Source organism: Lontra canadensis, unplaced genomic scaffold (genome assembly GCF_010015895.1).
Source record: "Lontra canadensis isolate GAN:19392208 unplaced genomic scaffold, GSC_riverotter_1.0 scaffold63, whole genome shotgun sequence".
Classification (NCBI taxonomy): Eukaryota; Metazoa; Chordata; class Mammalia; order Carnivora; family Mustelidae; genus Lontra; species Lontra canadensis.
In genome coordinates, this window is record NW_022631057.1 from 11,830,984 (window position 1) to 11,854,255 (window position 23,272).

Sequence of the window (23,272 nt, forward strand, 5' to 3'; positions counted from 1 at the left end):
AAACTCTACTTAAGAGCTCTTATTTACAAATCTTTTAACAAATACTTCTGGAGGAAAAGAAGAAAAGAATTCACTAATTTCCCGAAGACAAAAGTTTACTGCCAGACACATACAAACACACACACTCACACACACACACACAATACTTCGGGGGCGGGGGTTATACATGTTATTTAGGGCATAAGCTGAGTACTATACCCCTACACCCATTGAAAAAGGAACAACCAAAAAAAAAAAAAAAACCCACCAATTTTACCCTCCCCCCATAAATCTAGAAAACCCTCCCTTCACCCCTGATGTACAAAGTGTATGCACAATGGTGGCATTCCACCAGCTCAGATGTCATCCGCTCAGTTCCCCCCATTGGCATGGCAACAGGCAGGTTGACAGGACTTTTCCCAATAGTGGTTAATACAGTCAGCACCACTGTGAATTTTGTGAATTAGGCTTTGAAAAAGGTGTAATTTAGGGATTTGGGATTCAGAGAGTCATTTTGTATCAAGGTTATCCCAAGATGAAGGGAGAATGGGTTGCAGAGTGAAATTTGGCTATAGATAGCTTGATGTCCCAATATTCAAACTAAGTCCCTTTTCTAATAAACCCAGCTCTATGCGCAGAGAGGACAATTTTCTGACCCCAAGAGCAAACAGCTTGTTATATCTTCCCCATCCTGTGGCAGGAAATGTCTATTAACTTGTTCTGCTGAAGTTATCTGTCTGACTGCCATGAAAGAGCAGAGCCCAGGTTTTGCTCTTCCCAAACTCCTAAGGGGACAGTTTCTTCACTGTGCAGCTACTGGTCATCCAGGAACAGAAAGAACTGGTCAAATCCAACCCCCCACTCTTTAGAACAGCAACGATGGCCACATGATCTTTTATAAAAAGCTTTCCTTGTTGCTCCTGGTAAATTCTGCCCTCGACTACCTACTACTCTCAAAGCATCTCCTAAACTGGTTTAAAGAAAAGCACCTCCTTCTCCCAACCAGTCAGCCAAAATCCACTTGATACTTGTATGTTCCTGGATAAACGAAGAAACTTTTTTTTTTTTTTTAAGGCATCAAGTTCAGTCTAGCGGACCATATTCACAAGTGTCATTTACTGGATTATAACCTCAAATTCCACCTTGACTTGTTACCTGTAAAAAATGCTCTTTCAACTTGTGCCAAGGATAAGTATGAACTGAGAATTGAAATGGAGCCAACCAATTACTGTGGCAGCGGGGAGGGGGACAGTATCCAAGCTCCTTGGTGGGGAAATCAACTACTCTTCTTCCGGAGGGAAACCCTCCCACCTTTACCTCCCTAAAGGGCACACCCATTAATTTCCCTTCAGGGACGCCATAGGGGGTGGGGCTATGAAAGGGAGAGATGTTTCAGAAAGCAGGACAAACCTACTATGGCTGAAATTGACAGGCATCCTGGGGGGGCCGCTCCATTGATTCCAATCTGAAGTGGGGAGAGCTAAAAGCAGCAGCAAGTTATGGATTTAAGATCTAAGCTACCCATTTCTAGCTGTGGATGTTGGGGAGGGGACGTCTGGAAATACAGAATGTTAAGAATGTAGTGTCAGTCAGCATAGCAGCTGAGATCCATGTTCCAGAGGTAAATCTAAGAGCTAAGAGAAATCAGGTACCACAAACAAGCACCTTGCCAGTGAACATCCCACTTCCTGAGCACTGCAAACAAGACCGTGAGTGACGCTCTTGCCACTTCACCATAGGCACGCTAGAGGGAGAAACGGGAGTTGAGTCAAGGGTGGTGCCAATGGCCAGTCACTGTCAGCTTCTAGCTTGTGACCCGGTCCTGATGTCGCAATCCATCAAGCCTATTGAGCACCTATTTCCAGTTGAGACACCACAGCTGTCCTCCTGCATGCTTGCATGATTGGAGGGGAAGACCAGAGAGTTTTCAATCATCAATAAAAAGTGGAGAAAACAAAGGTCATTCAGAGCCTGTCTCACTTGGGTACACAGATCCTTTTGTCTAGTCCATTAGAAATATAGAAGACATTTTTCGATCTCATGAATTAATTTTTAAAAAAGGGATCTCAACCAAATGCACACAAGTCACCTAGAAGACAGGATTACCTCTAAAGAATGAGTGTGTATCACGGAGATGTTAGTGCAGATTAACATATTAAAGAGACCAAGTTACATAAAATACCGAGGCTAAAGTTTTAAAAGACCCCCCCGCCCCCCTATCTTCACGAAACATAATCTAAGAAAAGTCTAAATGTTACTAGGAATGTAGGACTTAAAAGTTACAAACCCCTAAAAACAGAAGTGCATGGTGGAAACACTGAGAGGTCTTTTGTTACTAGATGAACATGAACGTTCTTGTTAAAATTGGATACCCGAAAACCCACTAAAGCAAATAGAATAATCTTTATCCCCCTCATTACAAAGTTCACAACTCTAAAGTTAACCATCATGAAAGATAATAATCCAACTGCAACATACGTTCAAGTTTCGCATTTTTGGCCAAGTACTAAAGTCTCCAAATTCATTCTCTGACACACGCAAGTGTGCAACAGTGAAATGACTCTGCCACTGGGTGTTATTTTTAAAAAGTCACAGAGTAAGGACAGTCTTTAAAGTGTCTTAAAAATCAGAGTAAAAATATTCCTTAAATAACCTTTTGTCCTAGGAACATCTGCAAGAAAGCCACGTGGTCTGAGAGAAAAACATGCTCTAACATAAGAGACAGAAAGAAAACCGCTTAAGATACCGAAGCAGCACACCTACGTAAGAAGGCAGAGGTTAAATTTCACTATTTTTTTTTCAACATATTAGCACACTAAGCCCCCTAACCCTTGCTCCCATGAGCTCGTGGTTATCAGGATGTGGAGGATCAAACCTACAGAACTATCTCCCGATTACTTTCGTAAGGCATGTACAGTCTGTTCTCAGCAGCACATGGGCTCCTAACTACATGGTCTCCCTGGCCTGGAGCCCCTGGAACTTCTGCTTTAAGCAAGGCGAGCAGGAAAGCAGGGGCACAAGGAGAGGGACAAAAGCAAACTGAAGGGTGTGGGAGTGGCCATTTACCACACTCCCTCTTAGTCAAGCACAGAACGTGAAGGGAGCAAAGGAGAGAGCTGGGGGAAATCATGTCCCAGAGCAGAGCTGGCGGGCTCTGGGGATGGGGTATGCAGTGGGACCCTACGTAGGAGCAGGAAGCGGAGATGCACTGCATGTGTCTACAAAGAAGTGGGAGGATAGGTATGTGAAAAGAAAAATGTTCTATCCCCAAATAAAAACAGAGCATGGTTCATGGGATCGGAATGCACATTTTTGGCATAAAGAATTTCAATTTTCTGTTTTCATAAAGGAAAAATCTCAAGTCTTTGTGATTGAGTTTCACATTAATTGGTACTTTATTTGCTTAAAACCTAAACATTGTCAGTTAAGAAGAAATCCACTCTGGTGTATAGATCTTGCTGTTTAAATCCTAAAGGTTTTTGTCTTTTTTTTTTTTTTTTTTTGATCCTTGGTAATTTTATCCAAGAAACAGAATAGATACATATATACTTAAAAACATGAACCATTAGAGAATGAAATAGGAAATCAAGACTGATTTAAGTTTTGGTGGCCCTTGCTTTTTTTTTTTTTTTTAAGTTCCTGAAAGACTGTAGCAGGATAAAAGGATTACTGGCTCCGGGTCTCTTTGAGATAACAAGTGGTGAAATTTACAAAAAAAAAAAACCAAAAAACAAAACAAAAAAAACCCCAAAAAACAAAAAACCACACCCTCAAACAAGGTCAGGTAACACCATGCCCTGCCTTGCCCCCAAGATAAAAAATAGGAATACTTTTAGTAACAATTCAGAATTCATCTTTCTGTCCTACCTGCCCCATCAGTGGGAAGTTTAACATCATGATTTTTTTAGACATCTATACCTATGTATATAGACATATAAACTTGTATTAGATGACAGCTGATTTTTAAGTCCAGGTAGAGAGAGAAGCAATCATTTTAAACTAAAACCCTTCTAGGTTTTTTTTGATTACGGTTCATTTTCTACCATTTAGCAAAAGAGCAAAATTTCCGTAGTGTTCATCTCAAATCTTATTGCTTTACAACTGTGGTATACCTTCCGTTAAAAATAAAAAGGTGAAGCAGTCAATCCAGTGATTATTCTGACATGGCTTTCATTGGGAAGGGGTGGGAAAGACGGGTGATGGCAGAGAGAGGACCAACAGACAAGAAGGTAAATTAAACTTACAATGGTTTTCTTAAAAAGATAGAGAGAACGTTATTTTCAAGAAAAGGAAAAAAGCACTGAAAGCCCATGAGTCAAGCCATAGCCAAAACCATGTTCTATCTTAAGTAGGTTTTCTTTTTTTCCCCCCTTTTTCTTTTTTCTCTTTTTTTTTTTTAATAAAATCTCTCCCCAAACCATCATCACTTTTTTAATCCTCCCCAGACTGGGCTTCATCTTCCGACCCTTCGTCCCCTGATTTCTCAGGTGGAGGGCTTGCCGAGGGCTTCTTCTCTGGAGGGCTCTCTGGTTCCTCGTCGTCTTCTTTGGGAGAAGGAGTCTTTTCCTTTGATGCCTTTGAAGCTGTGGGGCGCCCCACCTTCCCTTTGCCTTTCACAGGGCTTGGCGTCACTGGAAGAAGAAAAATACCAACATGGGGAAGAGAAAAAAAGACCTTCAAAAAAAAAAAAAAAATCGGCAACAAAACAAAACTCTAAGAACTAAATGTATAGGGGCGCCTGGGTGGCTCAGTGGGTTAAAGCCTCTGCCTTCGGCTCAGGTCATGATCTCTGGGTCCTGGGATCGAGCCCCGCATCGGGCTCTCTGCTCGGAAGGGAGCCTGCTTCCCCTCCTCTCTCTGCCTGCTTCTCTGACTACTTGTGATCTCTCTCTCTCTCTGTGTCAAATAAATAAATAAAATCTTAAAAAAAAAAGAAAAAAGAATTAAATCTATAAGGATCACAGCCCAATTGACGACAAATCAAGGTGGGCACTGGTTCCCAATCACTCTTGCCAACACTATGGTGCTGTGTTAGCAGTGATGTTTACAATAAAGAAACAGGATGCTACAGAAACTGCGTACTATGCTTAGTGGTTTGTGAACACAGGTTGTTTATGATAAAACTCAGGTTTAACAAGTGGGTCAAAAAAAATTAAAAAAAAAAAAAAGGCGGGTCAAAAAGCATGGATACAACGTGAGTAGAAACTGAAGTCATCAGATTTTTCAAAACTTTTCTTCCAAGGATGTGTCATTTATTTATTTATTTATTTTTAAAGTAAACTGTATGCCCAACACGGGGCTCGAACTCACAACCGAGATCGAGAGTCGCATGCTCTACCACTGAGCCAGTCAGGTGCCCTCCTCAAGTCACTTTTGACAATCCCGTGATTCCCAGCAGTAAGAAGTAATGAGTGAAAAATGTAAAAAATCACCAGTTCTGTCAGAAAAAAAAAAAACAACAAAGCAAATCTAGCTTTCTGATTTCAAGCTGTGACTAGGAGACTGGCAGCATTCACAATGGCTCCAAGAAAATGAATCCACGCTGCTAAGTGTGGTTTTATTCTAGCAGAAAGGATGGGGTAAGGATCAGATCGGAGACCTGAAATCTGTGATTACGGGTGTGCATTTTCCCCTTTCAGGTCTTTCCTAGTTGTTGGGGTTGTGATATGGGCAGGAAAAAGCACAGGCACAGCTCTACTATTGGAGTGTTTCTACCGCCGGGCAACAGGTTGCTGCAAACCCTGTGCCACACCGCCAGACTCTTGTAGGGGCCACTGTCCTTCCTAACAAGTAAGAGATCCCTGCCAGTGTGGAAGATGGGATCCTCGCAGAATTCTTATTCTTGTGAGGCGTGTGGTCAATGCCAAGGCCTAATGACGGATTTCTGTAGAGAAAGTTTACTGCTCCTTGAAATTTTTCAAAGCAGCCATTTAACTGTACTTGTAGACAACTCACCTGTGGCCTTTAGCCGGGGTTTGGGCATTTTCTTTTCTTTTCTCTCAGGTTTGGACTTCTTGACCATCTTTTTGTTTTTCTTTTTTGAACTGCCATAGTCACTATCATCATCATCTTCCATTAGGAAATCTTCATCACTGCCGGAATCTTCTGAGAGGAAAGAAGAAGTTCAACGTCCAACTTAATGTATACATCCTTCCAAGGGAATGAAGGGAGACAGCGCTAAGCATGACGGGAGGATGGGATCTGGGAGTCAAACACTCTCGGAGTCTGGGGGCAGCTGGGTCGCCGGTCGGGCTGGAGTCCTCACCAGCCCCACATGTAGGGCGGGGCTTAGTGCACATGCGCGCGCATGCGCACACACACACACACACACACACACACACACACAAGCTGCATAACTGACTTGTTTAAAGAGTCGGTTGAAAACAGGAAGATATAAAACTTAATATGAATAAAAACTGAAGATATCACCGAACTTTTTTTTTCATCAAACAACTTTTGGTAGTTCCCTCTTTCCCCTACATTACTGGGGTGACCAGGGAAATCAAACAGAACCAATTTAGTGTCTTTGGTCCAAGTATGAATAAATGAAACGAGAAAGCTAAAGACAAAGCAAAAACCATACAATTTATTAATCCAAGTAACGTGTGAAACACCTAAATTCTGCTACTAACACTTTTTTGTTGTTGTTGCTGGGGGAGGAGGTCTACCCCTTTGGCTCCGAAGCCAAAAGACAAATCTTCATCACAACACACGCCATGTAACTGTTATTCTAACGATTGCTGGTTTAGTAGTTGAGTTCCAACGATGGACATCAAAATCAAGAGAATCCCTGAGCCTCTTAAAATATCAACCAGTATCAAAAGAGCCATCTCTTCTGACAGCAAATACCGAATTTAAGGGACTGGCTGTAACGTTTGGCAGCCACAAGAATGCAGAAGTAATCAAGGTCACGGTCACGAACTCTGGTCCCCACCCAAGTACCAAGCCAGCGGCACGTACTCTCCTGGAATGGCGTCTCGTCCTCTTCCTCTTGTTCTTCTTCGCTGCCTACATCTTCCATGAGCATTTCTCTCTGCTTGGAAGCTGCTTTAGAGGCTGCCTGCCGTTGCTGACGTACATTTTTATGATCTTCTTTTTCATCTTCGCTGTCCTCTGTAATATCAAAGTTACAACGCAGTGATCAAGGAGTTGTGTGTTTATCGGAAGGCTGACTAGAAAAGTCAGTATGAGACAGAACCTGCAGCTTTATTTCATTCAAATGGGGTAAAGTCTATCCTTAAAAATGCCTACAAAATATACAAAAGAGGAGCTAAAATACAAAGAATGAACTTGAGAAAGATTATGTCCTCATTACTGCACAGAAAAATAGCATAGGCATGGAGTTTTAAGTAGTCATAAAGCTGAATTTAGGTGTGAATATATGCTTCCTGTAATGTATTTTAAACTTGTATCACTGTGTTGCCCTAAAATTATCAATTATATTTCAATCTATATTCACAGTTTTTAGAAACTAAAGCCAGAATTTTTGGAGAGAGAGAATGCATGAGTGGGGGTGGGGCAGGTGGGGGGCACGGGGGTGGGTGGAGGCAGCAAGGGCAGAGAGGCAATCTAAAGCAGGGTCCATTCAGACTCGGGGACCCTGATCTCAAGACCCTGAGATCATGACCTGAGTTGAACGCTTAATTAGCTGAGCCACCCAGGTGCCCCTAGAAAAGTATTTGTATTTTTATTTTTACTTATTTATTTATTTTAAAGATTTTATTTATTTATTTGACAGACAGAGATCACAAGCAGGCAGAGGCAGGCAGAAGGAGATGGGGGGAAGCAGGCTCTCTGCTGAGCAGAGAGCCCGATGCGGGGCTCGATCCCAGGACCCCAGGATCATTACCTGAGCTGAAGGCAGAGGCTTTAACCCCCTGAGCCACCCAGGCGTCCCTAGAAAAATATTTTTAAATAGAAGAGGGGAAGACTGTCTTCCAATGATACTATTCTAAGTTATAAAACACGTTTCTTTACAATTTAGGCAGGCAGATAACAGGCTAAAAAAGGAATGAAAGCAAACAGCTCAGTGGAGTGAATTCAGTGGAACTCTGTCTACCCCTCCATGTATCAGCTCATAACAGTGATCTCATTTAAAGGGGGACGCAGGACACAAAAGCAGGGGAGTGCAGGTCAAAACTAAAATAAACCCTCAGTACTGCGAAGAATTAAATTCAGAAACAGAAATGCCAACAAGCAATCAGGATTTAACATTTTATTTGCCATGGAGTCTCTATTAATTCTTTTGAGTTTAAATTCTTACCAAGAAAGCTTTCTCTGCGGCTACTGTTTCGAAGGACTACTTGCCAGCTGGAACAGGGAAGGGTGAAACTAGCCTTTGCTTGCTCTTTACCCCAGAGTTCATCTCCACCCCCCTCCCCATTTTAGAGTGTTACATCACTTTGTATTTTATATGCTTTTTAAAATCAGTTTAGTTTGATATCTGTTAACGGTTCACATAAAATTTTTTTTTAAGATTTTATTTGTTCATTTGAGAGAGCTAGAGAGACAGAGATGGAGAGAGAAAGCACAAGCAGGGGGAGAGGCAGAGGGAGAGGGAGAAGCAGAAGCAGACTTCCCACTGAGCTGGGAGCCCACCATGGGGCTCGATCCCAGGACCTGGAGATCATGACCCAAGCCAAAGGCAGATGCCCAACCATCTTAGCCACCCAGGCGCCCCACTTAAATGGTTTTTAATGTTAATTATGCAGGAAAATCATCTGTAAATATTTTTAAACAATAAAGCCCCAGTGTCCCACTGAGACCTACTAAATCAGAAATCTTGGGGTGGGACAGAGCGTGTAAGCCCGTTCAGAAAAACCCTTACAGGAGACTGCAGTAAGCCACCAGCACTTCAAAGTTCTTTGCTCTTCAAAGATAGAAAGCGCTTCGTCTTGCCAGTATTGACAGCAGTGCCCGGCATTATTATGAAACCACTTATTAAAACATCCAATGAACGAAGACATAGATCAATGACATATTACATTAAAAACTGTTTACTACCTGCTGAGTGAGAATCGTCCTTCTTGGTTTTCACATCTTTTTCTTCGGAGTCCTCGCTAGAAAGGGAAAGACGGGAAAAGTTTAAAAGTCTTAGATCAAAATCTAAGTGAACACAGATCCCCAGTGTCTCTGACAGGTAAAGAACACCTCTTCTGTAGAGGAAATATTCAAACAGATACCGGAGGACTGAAACGGCTTCTGTTATTTCCCTAACTTGACAGGGATGCTAATGACTAAACACAATTTGATCTACTTTTGGAAAATACTGCTTCCAAAGACCCAAAGGAAAAAAAGAAGGTATCTCAAACATGGGCTGAAAATGTCTCACCTGTGGATAAAGCCTGGTTTACAACAACACTTTTTTTTTTAAGGTTTTATTTATTTATTTGACACACAGAGAGAGAGAGAGAGAGAGAGAAAACACAAGCAGGGGGAAGTGGCACGTGGAGGGAGAGGGAGAGGCAGGCTTCCCACTGAGCAGGGAGCCCGAGGCAGGGCTTGATCCCAGGATTTCGGGATCATGACCAGAGCCAGAGGCAGACGCTTAACCGACTGAGCCACCCAGTCACCCCTCACAGGAACATTTAGTAATAAAAAAACAATTCTCGGGGCGCCTGGGTGGCTCAGTGGGTTAAAGCCTCTGCCTTCGGCTCAGGTCATGATCCCAGGGTCCTGGGATCGAGCCCCACATTGGGCTCTGTGCTCTGCGGGGACCCTGCTTCCTCCTCTCTCTCTCTCTGCCTGCCTATCTGCTTACTTGTGATCTCTGCCTGTCAAATAAATAAATAAAATCTTTAAAAAAAAAATCTCTGTTGTCAGAGGCGGAGTATAAAAATACAAAAAGTAAATTACACAATGTGTGAATGGTGCAAAAGTAGGCAATTAAATGGATAGCACCGATTACAGATGGAAAAAACACCTAGAACACAATTATTAAAGGAAATTGGAGTGCAATTATATGAATTACAATAGCCTTAAAAATTTATCTGAAACAAAATGAAAATAAGTCAACTAACTATCTCCTTATATTTTTTGCCTCCAATATTTCTAATATATCAGAAACACCAACACACAGACCTGCCCTGTACCATGGAGAAAATAAAAGTCAGCTCAAGATCACTGCAAAGTAAAATAATAAAAGAAGGTGCTTCACAGGCTCCTCAGTTGGTTAAGCGTCTGCCTCTGGCTCAGGTCATGATCCCAGGGTCCTAGGATCAAGCCTCACATCAGGCTCCCTGCTTGGTGGGGAACCTGCTTCCCCCTCTCCCTTTGCCTGCCACTCCCCCCGGCTTGTGCTCCCTCTCTGTGTGTCACATAAATAAATAAAATCCTTAAAAAAAATAAGAAGGTGCTTTAAAGGTCAATGGAAAGTTTTATAGAACAGTTTTTTAAAGGCACTTTATGTTCTCACAAATCTTAACTCAAGAATCTGGGTTCAAGCGTTCTTTGTCATTAATTACTTGTATGATCTCAAGCAAATCACTTGGTACTCTTCAGTGCTAAAATTTTATGATTCAATGAGAAATTCCAACAAACAAAAACAGAAACACTCATACGTAAAAACTGCCTTCACAGCTTTTTCAAACAGCAAGACTTGTAAATCTCTTTTGGTATTTCCTGTAATCTAGACCACACTCAAATGACAAACTACCAAACCCAAGATTCCTGAACAAAGAGAAAAACCAAATATACTTTACTAAACAATCTAAGACACACTGTAATTCTGAAACCTGGGGCTGTTCCAGATGTTTTCATGCAAAAATAATCACTTAATTCACAAGTCACAATGCCGAAGAACTATTACGTTCTCTAGTTCTCTTATTATCGGGTTTATAGAGACCATTATTCCTTGAGTCCCATTACAATAAAGTCAAGTAAAAGCTGAACTTTTAAGTAGAGACCAATAAAAAACTCAACACAACAACGGTCTGATGAAATAAACTATACAAGGCAGTTAACACAAATGGCAATAAAAACTGTATTTCAAAGACTCTTGACATTTAGGAAAGAAAAATAAAACCAAATGATTAGAACAAGGAAAAGTTTAGGCTAGATATTCATTATATTGTTGAGACATTGTAACAGGTAGTAGGGGACAGAGAAATTCATTCCTAAGAGAAAATATAAAAAATGAATATAATGAAAGAGAATTGAAGTTGGGCTGCTATATAAAACTGGATTAGAGAGATACACTACAAACCATGGAAGACTTGTCTCCCCACAGCACAATTTTGTCTTATTTTCCCTCAAAATCACGTTTCTGAAATTTTCCAGGAAAGAAAACATTGGTGGTAAATACTGTTATTTCTACAAATTTAGCATCCTGCGAATTCAAAAATGGAAAGACTTCTGTGTGGGGCTTTATAAGATTTTAGTACTTGAAGGTAAGTATCTTGGAAGAACTGGTAAGATTTCATTTCTTTGAACTCTCCTATTTAACAGTATTATTTGGAAGTAGTATCGCCTAGTGGTTCAAACGACTTTGGAGTCCTAACAGACATGGTTCCCAAACCTGTTGATCCATTTGCAGGGTAACCCTGGATAAATCACTAAACCTTCCTCTAAGCTATTACCCTAATAAAGGTGTTATGAGAATTAAATGATAATAAATACAGGTTAGCACATAGCAGAGACTGGCAGAGAATCATACATGGTAGTGATCATCACCATCACTACAGTCTTCAAGTTAGGCTGCACTGAGATCGAGAGTGTGTAGATCTGTGACAGCAGAGACAAAAATCACAATATCCTCGTCTCATGAAGCAATTACAGTTAAAATCACAACACCTGTGAGCCTGTTTATAAAACTAAAGGAAAGGGAAAAAAAACAAAAGCAAAAACAAAAACAAACCCACGAATGATTAAGGTTTCCGAACAAAGGAGAATTGATTATACACAGTGAAACGCAGCAAGCTACACGGCTTAAGATTCTAGAAGCGTTAGTTATGATTCTGCCAGTGCTGGGTGACTGAATGGGAGAGATCACTCATTCTGTTATCGCTCCAGTGAAAACGTCAATACTAACGTTAGGTAACAAATTACATACTTAAACAATCTCTCTGCTTATGTTCAGAGGTTGGAGGTAGTGACAAAGGCATTCCCCGAGACAACCTTGAATTCCAGGTTGAGTCTAAGCAAACCTCATGACCTTATTAAAGAGCGTAGCCGCTAGACTCAAGAAGCATTGACTGAGATAGGAAGAAATATGCAGAACAATATGAAGGGGACAGTAAGCGCTTTCCCGAAGTAAACAGAGATTCCCCCAATTTAGAGATCAGAGACCACCCTCGCCTCCCGAGGGGCAATGTAAACAGGAAGAGATTAATAATGCCTCTTACCTATCCTCCTGTGAATTCTTTCCAGATCGCCTCTTATTTTTAGCTTCTCGGGGAGATGACCGAATTTTCTTAGCTGGAGGGCCTGAATCTCTTCCATAATCTTCATCTAAACAGAGCATTTTTCAAATTCAATGAATTGTATTACGATTTTTACATAGAAATTACCACTGCTTATTTTTGGAGACAATATCTCTCAAAAGCTACTTAAATGGTGAGGGGGCAGGATTTCCCAAATAATTTTCTTTCATTTTTAAAAAATAAATTGTTTTCTACCCCAGTCCCTTTTAGTCCTCATGTGTTTACTTTAATACATTCATAGCGAAATATCTCTTCCATTTCATATCCTGCCCTTTTAATTTATTAAAGATACTGCCATGTTTCAACATCCTCCTATTTACTTGAACTGTTAAGAGTAATAAAGCAATACAAGCATTTTAGAATGTAGAGAACCCACAATTCTACAATCCTAACACAATTACTGTTATCAAGTAAATTACTTTTAAAGTATTAAATGCAGCATACTCTTGACATTTGAGAAAAATACCTTCAATTTCCAAAGTTCTATAGAACTAAAGAAAATTACCCAATCTTAAAAACTGATCATTTCTTTTTTTAAAAGACTTATTTATTTTAGGGAGAGAGTGCATGCATGTGAGTGAGAATCTTGAAGCAGACTCCACGCCCAGCACAGAGGCCAACTCGGGGCTCAATCCCACGACCGCAAGATTGTGACCTGAGCCAAAATCTAGTCGAATGCTCAATGTACTGAGCCACTCAGGTGTCCCCAAAATTGATGATTTCTATTTTATTACACTCCTATTATAATTTCTATTTTATTTACACTCCTATCTATAATAGTGGAGAGATCTGGAAGTAGTGTGGTGCTTCAGCAATTATTAAATGGTTGGACACATTATAAATTCCACAATGGCATATCATACAACCATTAACAGGAGTTTCTTAAGTAACTTTTAATAACAGGGGAAATATAAGCAGGAGTGGGGTAGGAGGAAGAAAGAACCCAAAATTCTTTTTTTTTTAAAGATTTTATTTATTTATTTGACAGACAGACATCACTAGTAGGCAGAGAGGCAGGCAGAGAGAGCGGGGAAAGCAGGCTCCCTGCCGAGCACAGAGCCTGATGTGGGGCTCGATCCCAGGACCGAGATCATGACCTGAGCTGTAGGAAGAGGCTTAACCCACTGAGACAACCAGGTGCCCCCAGAACCCAAAATTCTATAGCAAGACTTCAACTACATTTTTAAAAGGGAGAAAAGACACAGGCTTTTTAAACAAAAAGGCTAAAATGGCCATTTGCTAACCAAGGGACCTTGCATAATATCTCTGCCTCAATTTCCTTATCTGTAAGCAGTAACAGTATTCCCCATTCTAACAGGATTGCTCTACTAAGGATTAAATGAGTAACTGCTAGTAGTTTAGCAGCGTTTAATAAGGGTTAGTATTTCTTCTGGGAGGTTGGATTATATGTTATTACTCTTTTTTACATTTCTGCATTTTCTAAGTTTTCCCAAAGTGCACATATTACTTTTACAAGTAAAATTGGATTAAAAAAAAAAAAAAAGAATAGCAAATGCATCTGGAAAATAACGATAGTAAGGACATATTCTAAAGTAAACTTTTATGGCTAAGTTTTAAGACATACTACTCAGGGATGCCTGGGTGGCTCTGTTGATTAACCATCTGTCTTTGGCTCAGGTCATGATCCCAGAGTCCTGGGATCGAGTCCCACTTCGGACTTGCTGCTTAGTGGGGAGCGTGCTTCTCCCTCTACCAGCCACTCCCCCAGCTTATGCTCTCTCTTTCTGACAAATAAATAAATAAAATCTTAAAAAAAAAAAAAAGAAACACATACTATTCATTCCATGATAAATTAGTTCACAATCCAAGATGTTTTAGAAAATACTTTCATCTTAGCTACTTTATTATGCAAAAAACTTAAACTAATAGAAGGTAAAAAGTTTTGCTGTGATTATAGATGGGGACATTATCATCTAATAAATACTGCATCAGAATTACTACATATTTAAACTGTGGAATCCAAAACCAGATAAGAAAAAAATTATTTAAGTATTTATTATCAATGACTTACTAAGGAAAGCTAAAATTCATGCAAGTTCAACTTTTGTTTTGGGTGACAGATCCTGACATAATTTACAACTTATTAAAATCATGAAACTTACCAGCATCATCAGATTCCTGAAACTGTGAATAATCAACGACCTTCCTATTTCTGTAGAAAGAAGAGACTCTAATTAAGATCATAAAAATGTAGGACTTTTCTATGATATTAGAACACACATTCCTATTTCATAAACAAAATTAGAACTAGCTCTGTGAAAATTATTTTTCAACAAGCCCCCACCTCAGCCAAAAAACCCTTCACATGTTGTTATAGAAAAGTTGAAACCAAAAGTATTTCAAACAACCATTCTCCTACTGCTCATTTCAATGATAGCTCAAATACTATTCTCTCCCTCAAAACCTCCCACCTCCCAAAACATAGTTAAACAGCAAAATGAGCCAAACAACCACATATATTCATAAGTGACACAAAAATATCCCATGTGCACCAACAAAAACTATAAATGCTTTACATTTTTATTCTTAGTGCTATACACACATACACATGTATACCTGATAAAATTATTACTGTGGTTTTTTTAAGGCAGTGATTTTTAAATGTAAGTTACATTATAATATACAAATTATGGTGACAGCAGATTTAGCATTACATAGAAAAAACAAATAACTGATCCGTTCAGAGGATGCTTTTTATTAAAATGGTCTGTAATTAAGAAAAATATGAAAGTCTCATAAATTTATGTATCTACTTGACTCAATGATTTTAAGTACTTCCTACTAGTTAAGGCATCTTTAACAACTTCAACGAATCTTAATTTCCATTTTCCTACTTCACACTCTAAAAGTTTAAAATTCCTCTGAGATAACATAAAAGCTTCCCTGTTAGTATCCAAATAGGCTGGCTTTTCCAAAAGAGCCTTTGAGGTACTGTACCATTTAGATACTGAGTAAGTGAACTGAAATCATTAAAAGAAACATGCCATCAACTACCCTTAAGCCTGAGAGAGGAATATTGTTGATTTTATAGATTAAGACACCATTTATATCCAAAGACAGGAAGCTCAGATCAAGCATACATACAATTGGGTACAGCCATACACTTGGCATAGGAGAAGAAAGACAGGCTCTTAAGGGTTTTTGCCTTCTGTTTTTCTTTGGTCTACCAGCAAGGAATTAATCTTTTCATTGTACTACCTCAGTAACTTCAGGTGCAAAACTATAAAATGCGCTCTACATATGTTTTGTTAAAAGCAGTTGGTTTTATAAACAAATGATACCGATGTATTAGGAAAGTTGATTTTAAAAACATGACCATTAATTCCACTTACATGAGACATCTAGAGCAGTCAAGTTCAGAGACAGAAACAATGGTGGGGGCGCCTGGCTGGCTCAGTTGGTACAGCAGGCACTCCTGATCTAGGGATTTTGAGTTTGAGCACCCCCCCCGGCCGGTTAGGTGTAGAGACTACTTAAAATAAAACCTGGGGTGCCTGGGTGGCTCATTCGGGTAAGTGTCTGACTCTTGGTTCCGGCTCAGATCGTGATCTCAGGGTCTGGAGAGTGAGTCCCACAGCAGAGTCTGTTTGAGATATCCCCCACGCCCGCCTGTGCATGCACTCTCTCTCGAATACATAAAATCTTTAAAAAAAGAAACAAAGAGGGGTGCCTGGGTGGCTCAGTTGGTTAAGTGTCTGCTGTCTTTGGCTCAAGTCATGATGCCTGAGTCCTGAGATCGAGCCCCTCATGGGACTTCCTGCTCAGTGAAGAGCCCGCTTCTCCCTCTGCCTGCCACTTCCCCTGCTTCTCTCTCTGTCAAATAAATAAATAAAATCTTAAAAAAGGGTTTAAAAAGACAACAAAAGAGAAAGGAGGGAAGGGAGGGAGGGAGGAAGGGTGGGTGGGTGGTCAGGGGCACTTGGGTGGCTCAGTCTGTTAAGCATCTGCCTTGCAGGGTGCTGGGATGGAGGGCCACACTGGGGTCCCTTGTTCAGTGGGAGTCACTTCTCCCTCTGCCCCTCCCCCGCTTATGTTCTGTCTCTTAAAAATAAAGAAATAAAAATAAATAAAATAAATTAAAAAAAAGAATGGGGGCACCTGGGTGGCTCGGTGGGTTAAGCCTCTGCCTTCAGCTCAGGTCAAGATCCCAGGGTCCTGGAATTGAGCCCCGCATCAGGCTCTCTGCTCAGCAGGGAGCCTGCTTCCCCCCCTTCTCTGCCCACTTGTGATTTCTGTCAAATAAATAAATCAAATCTTAAAAAAAAAATAAAGAATGGTGGATGCTAGGGAGAAGGGGATAGTGAGTCAACGACATATATAGTTTCAATTTGCAAGAGAAAAAGTTCTGGAAATTGGGTGCACAACAGTGTGAATGTATTCAACATTATAGACCTGAAAACTTAAAAATGGTTAAGATGGTAAATTTCATGTGATTTTACCACAATTAAAAAGAATAAAATATTTTCTATTAAAAAAGACTACTGGGGGGCTGATAATTAAATGCCTATTATGTTTTAACAAAGATTTTAAGTGATAGATACTATGAAAAACAGAATTTTGACTATATTCTGCATTATTTAGGATCAAGGAAAATGGGACATGTAACCGGGTAAGGAAAGTATCCAGAAGAGGGAGTTTGAAATCTTTTTTTTTTTTTTTTTTAAAGAAATTTATTTACATGAGAGAGAGAAATCACAAGTAGGCAGAGAGGCAGGCAGAGAGAGACGGGGAAGCAGGCTCCCTGCTGAGCAGAGAGACTGATGTGGGGCTCCATCCCAGGACCCTGAGATCATGACCTGAGCAGAAGGCAGAGGCTTAAGACACTGAGCCACCCAGGTAATCTCTAGTAGGTAATGTACAGGTTCTGAAATTGCAGGCCTAGTAATTCTAGTTTATCCATGCTGGTGGGAAAGCAACTAAAATAATGGTATAATTTCTGCGTACCATCTACCAATCAATCTATTCCATGAGACTATATAAAGAAGGGTAACCAGAACACTGAAGAGTATATAATATGTAGGGCAACTAAGTAAACAGGAATTTTTAACCTACAAAAGAGAAAACGTGTTAGCTACTTTAAGGCTTTGAAAACAAAGGAGCGATAAACATACTGGTTTATTAGCTTCCTGATCAGATTAAGTGTGGGTTCAACATAACAGCTTTCTAACAGTTTGCTAACTATAGTTACTTCCTTAGTCTGTTACCAGGAATACTCCAGAATGGAATTACACAATAAAAAGTATAGAATCTTTGTTAAGATTCCTATTAGGTTCTGGTTCTAGAACTTCGGGCAAATCACACAATTTCTCTGGGCCTCAGATCCTTCTCTGTTGGAACTGGCCTAAATTGCTGGACAGATCCAAAACGTTATGCCAGAACTTTTTTTTAAAGTTTATTTAAGTAATCTACACCCAATACGGGGTTTGAACTCATAACCCTGAGATCAAGAGTCGCACATTTCTCTAACTAAGCCAGCCAGGCACCCGTATGAGATAAATTTAAATAAAATTACTATTAAAATTCAAGGAAGAGTTTTTCTCAATTGCAAATGGTCAGCTATTATTCTTCTGTGTATCCTACTTCTTACCTCATATGGCTGTTTTCTTCACTATCTGAGCTTCCTGAGAGTAACAACGGTCTTGTACCCTTTCTCCCACATTTTTTCCCCACCTTCCTTTCCCTTTCCTTTCCTCTTTCCTTCCTCCCCTCCTTTTCAACCACAAAGCAAGGTAAAAAAAAGACAAGACACTCAAATCTTTTGCTCTTAGGGCCAAATTTAAGAGCTCTGTTAGAAACCCAATTTTATAAGATACTTGAGAGGATAATATCCAATCTCCTTAAAGTCTCTGAAGGCCTTATCTTTTGCCACTTAATCAAGCAACCTGGAAATTTGTAATTCCTCCAATCAGGTTGTTTCATACCAATTGGTCTACACTGCTGCTTGCATCACTCCCGCTCATATCTGATCCAACCTCACTTCCTCTCAACACCTTTAATCCTCTACTGATACTGTATCATCTACCGAATTTCTGTCTTCCCTACTAAAGGTGAACTTCTTGAGGACAGGGGTTGTCTTTCCTTCATTCAGAACATCAAAATCAAGTTGTTGTTTTTTTTAAAGATTATTTATTTATTTGACACACACACACACACACACACACACACACACACACACACACAGAGAGAGATCACAAGTAGGCAGAGAGGCAGGCAGAGAGAGGGGGAAGCAGGCTCCCTGCTGAGCAGAGAGCCCGATGCAGGGCTCAATCCCAGGACAGTGGGTTAAGGCAGAGGCTTAACCCACTGAGCCACCCAGGCGCCCCTAGACATGTGTTTGATGAGCAAATGGACTTGGCGTCCGCAAAGGGTCAGGGTGGGAAAGGGGATCATGTGGTGCGAGGGGATGCATGCGGGAGCCTTCAGCCCATCAGGCATTTATTTTCCACTGCCCTAAATGACAAAAGAAAATGTAGTTTCCTCCATAGGAAGTAACTAGTTATTTTAAATCGAAGAAATTAAAAAGGCAACTATTTATTACATTTTCTTCTATCATGGTTTTTAACAAGCAGAACTACCAAAAAAAAAAAAAAAAAAGCCATGTAGACTATACTGATATTACAGGAGTAATCAAATCTATATTTTTCAATATTTATTTTTCAATGAATTCAGAAACATTCCATTTGAAACACAAAATATTTTACTCTCAATTATGTGAAAATGGCCAAAATTATCAGACCTTATGTAGATAATAAATGTCACAGACTTATAGTTATACTTATCCCAACAAATCTGTCTAAAGGCTAACTACGCCAAAAAAAAAAAAAAGGGAAAAAGCATCCATCCATAAATATTGTTAGAGGGAAAAGAAAAAATTATTTAAATAAAGGATCTGTGATAACAAGGGTCATTCATAATAACTCATTTAATGACTTAGAATAATAATTTGGTTCACTTCCTGCCTTCTGAAGATACTTCAAAACAACAGTAGAAATACTATTCCATTACCTGCAGATTTACCTGATTTCAGGTAGAAATCACTTTTTAAAAAAAAAAGATTTTATTTATTTGACAGAGATCACAAGCAGGCAGAGAGGCAGGCAGAGAGAGGAGGAAGCAGGCTCCCCCCTGAGCAGAGAGCCTGATGCGGGACTCGATCCCAGGACCCTGAGATCATGACCTGAGCCGAAGGCAGAGGCTTTAACCCACTGAGCCACCCAGGTGCCCCTAGAAATCACTTTTTATGAACTTACTCCTGTGTAAACTAAATACTGAGAATATATACTGGGATGAAAACACACCATTTATGAGTAATACTTAAGTTGAAGGGCATGAGAAGTTCTACTTCAAGTAGAAAACAAAGAAACATTCTTACTTCCTCAAAATACCCTTTTTTAAAGCCCAAAGTTACACCAACTCTTCAGGGTAAAATAAGCATCAACAACTAGAACTGGAAGGGCAATACAAAATTTCACTAGAGCACAGAAGGTTAAGAACACACACATTTTTGAACTGGGTTTAAATCCTGGCTCTGCCACTTACTAGTTGTATGTCGTTGAGCAAGTTACTTGCCCCCCGCCCTTCCTCACCTGTAAAACAGCAGTAACAACACCTATCTCTCAAGACTGTCATGAGGGCCAGCCTCACGGCTAACCAATGAGGAGCAGCTATCATTACGTGGAAGTTCTACTTGTTCCACCCAGGATACCACTGCAATTATGAATACACACGAGCAACACTTTCAATTATTTGAACATGATGATGAACTCTCTGTTCTAAAATATGTATGTCTTAGGGAAAATCCATGTATAACTTTGGACTCTTCCCACCCCCGCCAACTTAACCACGTAATAGCCTATTGTGGACCGGAAGCCTTACCAATCATACAGCCCATTAACTCATATTTATATGATAAAGTAAGCTAGAGAAAAGAAAGTGTTATTAAGAAATTCCTAAGGATGAGAAAATAGATTTCTAGTACTGTGCTGTATTTACTGAACAAATCTGCATAAAAGTGGACCCACATAGTTCAAACTCAGTGTTCAAGGGGTCAACAGGATAGGAACACAAAAACTTCAATTAAGTGCCTGCTCTTACTTTAAAAACATACATGATCTCTCCATCTAGATTCTACATGCATTCTGGCCACAATGAGCCAATTCCTGAATGATCACCAGAGGACTCTGGGATGAGAAGTCCTCACTTTTGCATCAGGTTAAAGTGCAAAAGCAAAGGGTAAAGTGGGAAGCTAGACAAAGAACATGAAGAGATCTGGTTTTGGTACCAAATGTGGATAACTCAAGCAATTCAGAAGCAATAGGGACTTTTCTCTTTCATTCTCTTAAACCTAAAATCCCTTCTCATAGCAGTGACTGTCTAAGACCAAAACATGAAACATGAGGCCATTCTCAAGAGTCAAGAATCAGTGTTTGAGAGGAAAATGATCACACCTTTGAGATGACCTATTATCTAACCTTCCCTCTCTTGCTTGGGGGGCGGGGGGTGGGGTGGTGGCTGGGGAAAGGAAGAGGGAGAATCTTAAGCAGGCTCCATCTCACAACCCTGAGATCATGACCTGAGCCAAAATCAATAGCCAGAGGTTCAACCAACAGAGCCACCCAGGCAACAACCAACCTCACCCGCCGGCGCCTGCCATCTCTTTTCAAAAAGTAAGCTCTTGGCCCAACGTGGGGCTTGATCTCATGACCCTGAGATCAAGAGTGGCATGTTCAACAAACGGAGCCAGCCATGTGCCCCAAACCCTCTCAACTTTACAGATGAGAAAACGAAAACCACATACTCCAGCTCTACTTTGTAACAAGCCTTCACATCAAAATATGGAGACGGGTAACAAGCAAACTCTGGGGAAGGAAGCAGAACTTACAAATATAATTAAATATTGACACCCTAAGCTTTATATTACTTGAAGAGCACAAAACCATTTTCTCAAGGCAAACCGGAGAGCCTTTTAGACAATCTATTACATTATTAAGCTCCATCAACAGACTATAGTGCCTTTTTTTTTTTTAAGATTTTATTTATTTATTTGACAGACAGAAATCACAAGTAGGCAGAAAGTCAGGCGGGGGGCGGGGGGAGCAGGCTCCCCGCTGAGCAGAGAGCCCGATGTGGGGCTTGATCCCAGGACCCTGGGATCATGACCTGAGCCGAGGGTGGAGGCTTAACCCACTGAGCCACCCAGGCTCCCCTATACTTCTGTTTTTATACTGAAGTTGTTCTGGTCAATGCAGAGAAGAAGAATGAAGAAAAAAAATCCACCTTGCTAATTTTCTAGAATTTAACAAGTTCTTCATTAGGCACTTAAAGCACATTTGAAATTTGAGTTCTGAGAAACCTAAAATAACCAACATTGCTCTTTTCACTAATCACCTGGGTGGTATACACATTTGGTCAGATGAACGAGATCCTACAGAACAATGTTTTTCAACTGATAGGTCACAACCCACGACTGAGTCCCTAAATGAATTTATTGGTGTATAACCAGCATTAAAACAACAACAAGGCAAAACAAAAAAGTCACAGAAAACTATACCTAAGTAATAGTAAGTTCCAGAAACTTGTTTCAGGTGTTTGTGTTCTTGTGTGTAGCGATCTCATCAAACAAGTTCGAGACCCACTGCTTTAGAATAAAAAGTGGTCGTGGGGCGCCTGGGTGTCTCAGTGGGTTAAAGCCTCTGCCTTCGGCTCAGGTCATGGTCCCAGGGTCCTGGGATCGAGCCCTGCATCGGGCTCTCTGCTCAGCGGGGAGCCTGCTTCCCCCTCTCTCTCAGCCTGCCTCTATGCCTACTTGTGATCTCTGTCTGTAAAATAAATAAAAAAAAAAAAAAAAAAAAAAGTGGTCACAAAAAGAAACTTATTACTTTTGCCTTCACAAAAAAAAAAAAGTGTTACTGATCCATGGCAGAAAAAGAATAACATTTCTTATTTTAATTTCCCCTTTTTATTTTATTTTTTAAAATATTAAGCAGGTGCCATGCTGGACATGGAATAGGGCTTGAACTCACAACTCTGCAATCCAGATCTGTGCCGAGATCAAGAGTCGGATGCTTAAATGACTGAACCACCCAGGCCACTGCCACCTTTAAAGGTTTTATTTAGGGCGCCTGGGTGGCTCAGTTGGTGCTGCCTTCGGCTCAGGTCATGATCCCAGGGTTTTGGGGTCCAGTACCACATTGGGCTCCTTGCTCAGCAGAGAGCCTGCTTCTCCCTCTGCCTGCTGCTCCCCCTGCTTGTGTGCGCTCTGACAAATAAATTAAAATCTTTAAAAAAATAAAATAAAGGTTTTATTTATTTATTTACTTACTCAGAGAGATCACTCTTGGGTGGAGAGGAACAGGAGAGGGAGAGACAGAATCTGAAGCAGGCTCCATGCCCAGTGCAGAGCCTGACCAGCACGTCTCGGGACTGGATCCCACAAACCTGAGACCATAACCTGAGCTGAAATCAACCCACTAAGCCACCCAGGTGACCCAGGTTAAGTAATCTTTACCCCCAATGTGTGGCTTGAACTCACACCCCGTGCTCACAAGATGCACGCACCCCTGATTTCCTATCTTTTTAAAAAAACTTAACTTTCCCAAACTTACTATCCTGGCAACAAATGTCCCTAGAAGGGAATCCTAAGACCTCTCATGACCTCCCAAGGCAGCCTATTTTAAGAAAACTCCAAAAATAAAGTTCTTTTCAAGAAGGTGAAATCTGCCTTTGAAGTCCTCTTACGGATTCTGTCATGTCTATCTCCTGGATTACCATGGTTTCCATCTAACCCCTCCTCCAGAGTAGACCTTACACTTTATAGGAGTTTCCGCTTTTTTCTTAAAGGCTAAATATACTAG

General features: G+C 40.5%; 1 protein-coding gene across 2 annotated transcripts in view; it reads right to left on the reverse strand.

The window, feature by feature from the left end:
- Nucleotides 1-4,369: 4,369 nt before the first annotated feature.
- NUCKS1 (nuclear casein kinase and cyclin dependent kinase substrate 1) overlaps nt 4,370-23,272 on the reverse strand; it is a 28,807-nt gene continuing 9,904 nt past the window's right edge. The window contains exons 2-7 of one of the 2 annotated variants that reach the window (XM_032878452.1): nt 14,522-14,571; nt 12,321-12,426; nt 8,983-9,038; nt 6,940-7,092; nt 5,935-6,081; nt 4,370-4,610 (exon numbers count right to left, since the gene is read on the reverse strand). In XM_032878452.1, coding sequence (XP_032734343.1) covers nt 4,411-4,610; nt 5,935-6,081; nt 6,940-7,092; nt 8,983-9,038; nt 12,321-12,426; nt 14,522-14,571 — 712 coding nt within the window. In that variant the 3' untranslated portion in view covers nt 4,370-4,410. Of the gene's footprint in view, nt 4,611-5,934; nt 6,085-6,939; nt 7,093-8,982; nt 9,039-12,320; nt 12,427-14,521; nt 14,572-23,272 lie in introns of both variants that reach the window. The other variant, XM_032878451.1, reaches the window with a different exon arrangement.